Below are 3,322 nucleotides of genomic sequence, written 5' to 3'. Positions count from 1 at the left end.
TATATATATGTATGTATGTGTATGTGTGTGTGTGTATATATATATGTAATATGTATGTATGTATGTATGTATATATATATATATATGTGTATGTGTATATATATATATATATATGAGTTCTTATAATTAGTTACTTATTCCACTAGTCTTTTCATTTGTCTTTTTGGCACAAGCATAAATGAATGTTGTAGCACTCTGGCTAAACTGAGACCAGCTTTATCACTTTGTTTCTGAAAGGTCAAGGTTTGTCTTTAGACTCAAGAAGCTGTTTGTATTTCCAGCTAGCTTAATCTAAAAAATTTCCAATCAAAACTGGTCTGACAAATGAAAAAATTCAATGTAATCTAAATCTGTGTTGAATTTGTTCTATTAAAGGCCAAAATCATCAAACATTAACATTTGTAATGCTTTCTTCCCTGCAGCTTGGCGATTGGTTCAGTGGAAGGTCATGCTCAGCAGTGCCCTGACCTGTGTCTGATATGGGTGGACGCTCACCCAGATATCAACACTCCTCTGACTTCACCTTCTGGAAACCTCCATGGCCAGTCTGTAGCATTCTTACTCAAGGACCTGCAGAACAAGGTAATTAGCATTCATGCACAAAATTACGTCAACAGTTAAAAGAAATGTTATATCATAGAATTTCTGACATGTTTCCTTTCTCAAAGGAGGTAACGCTTGTACATTAATTTTCCACTTACAAGTAATTTGGCTCCAGAAAACCATTTAGAATGTCTAAATCCATTATCTTCTGCTTTCTTACCTGCAGATGCCAGAAGTTCCTGGATTTTCCTGGATGAAGCCCTTCCTGTCTGCCAGAGATCTGGTCTACATCGGCCTCAGAGATGTGGATCCAGGCGAGCAGTAAGCACACCATGTTCTGTCATCCAGGATTTAGCACCTGTTGCCTGTTCTCTAAAGCCTATGCTACAAAATCACCAATTGTGACAATCCATAGGATATTTATACAAGTGACATTACCTGTAACCACCAAGAGGGCACAAAATCAAATGTTTATGATTAAGTCAACACGAGACTGTGACTAAATCGGACACAATTCAGTGGTGAATCCACTATAATGCATAAACTATGTGTGTGTAATGCATATATTAAGAGAAAGAGAAAACCGCATCACTAATTTATTTTACTAACCAATTTTGATTTTATTGCTCTCTCTCTCTCAGCATAATCCTGAAGACCTTGGGAATCCAATATTTCTCCATGCGGGATATTGACAGAATGGGCATTCAGAGGGTAATGGAGGTCACTTTGGATCACCTCTTGGCAAGGTATAGTGATATTGCGAAAAACATACACACTTATTTAAACTAGTAGTGGTGCTTCTGTAAACAACTAGCAGCAAATTGCATGTTGCTGTTTATTCTCCATGTAGTCCTCCTGTGTGCTATTGAACTCTGTAAATGGGGCAGTGTAGTTTTCTGGAGAGCTCACAAGCGGCCTTATTTAACCTGACTTGCGTGTTTAATGTCACCTTTAAATACAATGTAGCACTTAATCTGTTTAATCTGTGTACACTACATCACAATCAAACAATTTATGTAATTTGTCACTGTTATTTTTTATTTTTTATATCAGGAAACAAAGGCCAATCCATCTCAGCTTTGACATCGATGCATTTGACCCATCCCTGGCTCCCGCCACTGGAACTCCCGTTAATGGAGGACTGACCTATAGAGAGGGCATCTACGTAACAGAGGAGATCCATAACACAGGTACAGATCTACCATTCACATAACGGATGACTTTGAAATCAAATAAATCCTTTGCTAATATGTTTTGTTCCGTACTACACAGGTTTACTCTCTGTGATGGATGTGGTTGAAGTGAACCCCACACTAGGAGCGACACCTGAGGCTGTGGAGGCCACAACTAGCCTAGCCGTTGATGTCATCGCATCTGCTCTCGGTCAGACACGTGAAGGTGCACACATCGCCTTCCCAAAGATTCCAGAACCAAAAGAGGACACCGAGCTGCGGCTTTAGAGCACAAGATATTCATGGAGGACTTTGACAAACCAACCACTTTGCATTCCAAAGTCTAAAAGAACGACACTGAAGGGTTTGCAGAGATGGAGCACCAGACTAAAGATAGAATTTGAAGGTTACTGTAGTCTTGGTCAACAAAATTGTCACCTCACTGGTGAAGTGCTGCTATAAGCACATGGGTGAGATTTATTTTATTATACCTACCACTAATTTTGCTTTGGCTAAAAAAGAGCTGAGATCTGGATTCTCTATGTTTGAGGACTAATATAGCAGAAACAAAAGTATTTTTTAACATTTGTCAGCTGTTAAGGGATTAGTGGGTAACCCTGATTATTCTCTGGGATTTACTGCGGGAAAAAGTGAACTAAAAGCAAATGTGCTTAACATATTTTTGCAAGCTGAGATGACTCTTTACTGTGGTGGACTGATTGATTTTCCTTTAATTTTGAACATGTTTGCACTTTTGGACCAGAACTGTTTTTTATTGTATTTCTATGTTTGTTTGTTTTTGTATAGTAGGACTGCTTTTAATGGCTAATTTAATCCTACAGTTTTGGTTGGGTTGAAACTGAGTGATCTTTTTTGAATAGCGCATTTAAAGTAAGTTATTTTAGTAATTTTCATATCTATTTAAATAGACCTTTGAAAAATCATGTATGAATGGATTTTGAACACCCTTTCAGATCTGAATTTACCACCAGTACCAGTATCTTTTTAGGGAAGGGTAGTTTGATTTGTCACATTTTTCTGTTTCAGTAAAAATGTTTTGTTGCAATAAACAAATGTACTGGAGACGGACTGTGACTCATCTTTGATTCATTAGGTTGACTGATGACCACATCAAATGAAAATCTTCATGAATAATCTTGAACCTAAAATAATATTTCATTATAATCCAGAACTTCTTTTTTGTTTGTTTCTGTCAAGTGGATATAAACTATCTAATATTTATATGAAAATAAAAAAGATTCAATAACTGAGACACATGGAACACGTTTCACAGACATCTGATGAACCATATCAAAAGTAGCAGTCAGTATGTGGTGTGTCCACCAGCTGCTTTATGTACAGTGGAGATCAAAATTAGAGAACAATTTAAAAAGACTTGATTTTTTTCAGAAATAGAGTAAAGTGTAAAATTCATTCAAAATTGGAAGGAATTTTAGTTGTGGCTACACCATGCTAGTAGAACAGTGTTTTACAAAATAACCAAGGCATTTCAACAAAAACCCTACACCACTGAGAACAGTAACCACTAGCATGCAGAAAGATTACAACTAACATTTCTGAAGGTTACAGCAGTCAAAAATTAGGAA

At 36.8% G+C, this 3,322-nt stretch overlaps 1 protein-coding gene across 1 annotated transcript; it reads left to right on the top strand.

The window, feature by feature from the left end:
- Positions 1–408: 408 nt before the first annotated feature.
- Positions 409–2,673, top strand: LOC107654916 (arginase-2, mitochondrial-like; the record flags this gene model as incomplete). The annotated part of the gene is made up of 5 exons (XM_016442230.1): positions 409–582; positions 770–864; positions 1,185–1,289; positions 1,597–1,733; positions 1,816–2,673. Coding segments are annotated over 5 exons (699 nt in total), but the record flags the coding sequence as incomplete, so codon positions are not given.
- Between the last annotated feature and the right edge of the window lie 649 nt (positions 2,674–3,322).

Source organism: Sinocyclocheilus anshuiensis, unplaced genomic scaffold, assembly GCF_001515605.1.
Source record: "Sinocyclocheilus anshuiensis isolate Anshui unplaced genomic scaffold, SAMN03320099.WGS_v1.1 scaffold487, whole genome shotgun sequence".
NCBI lineage: Eukaryota > Metazoa > Chordata > Actinopteri > Cypriniformes > Cyprinidae > Sinocyclocheilus > Sinocyclocheilus anshuiensis.
Note: the sequence above shows the minus strand (reverse complement) of the source record. Positions and strands in the feature narration are given on the sequence as shown.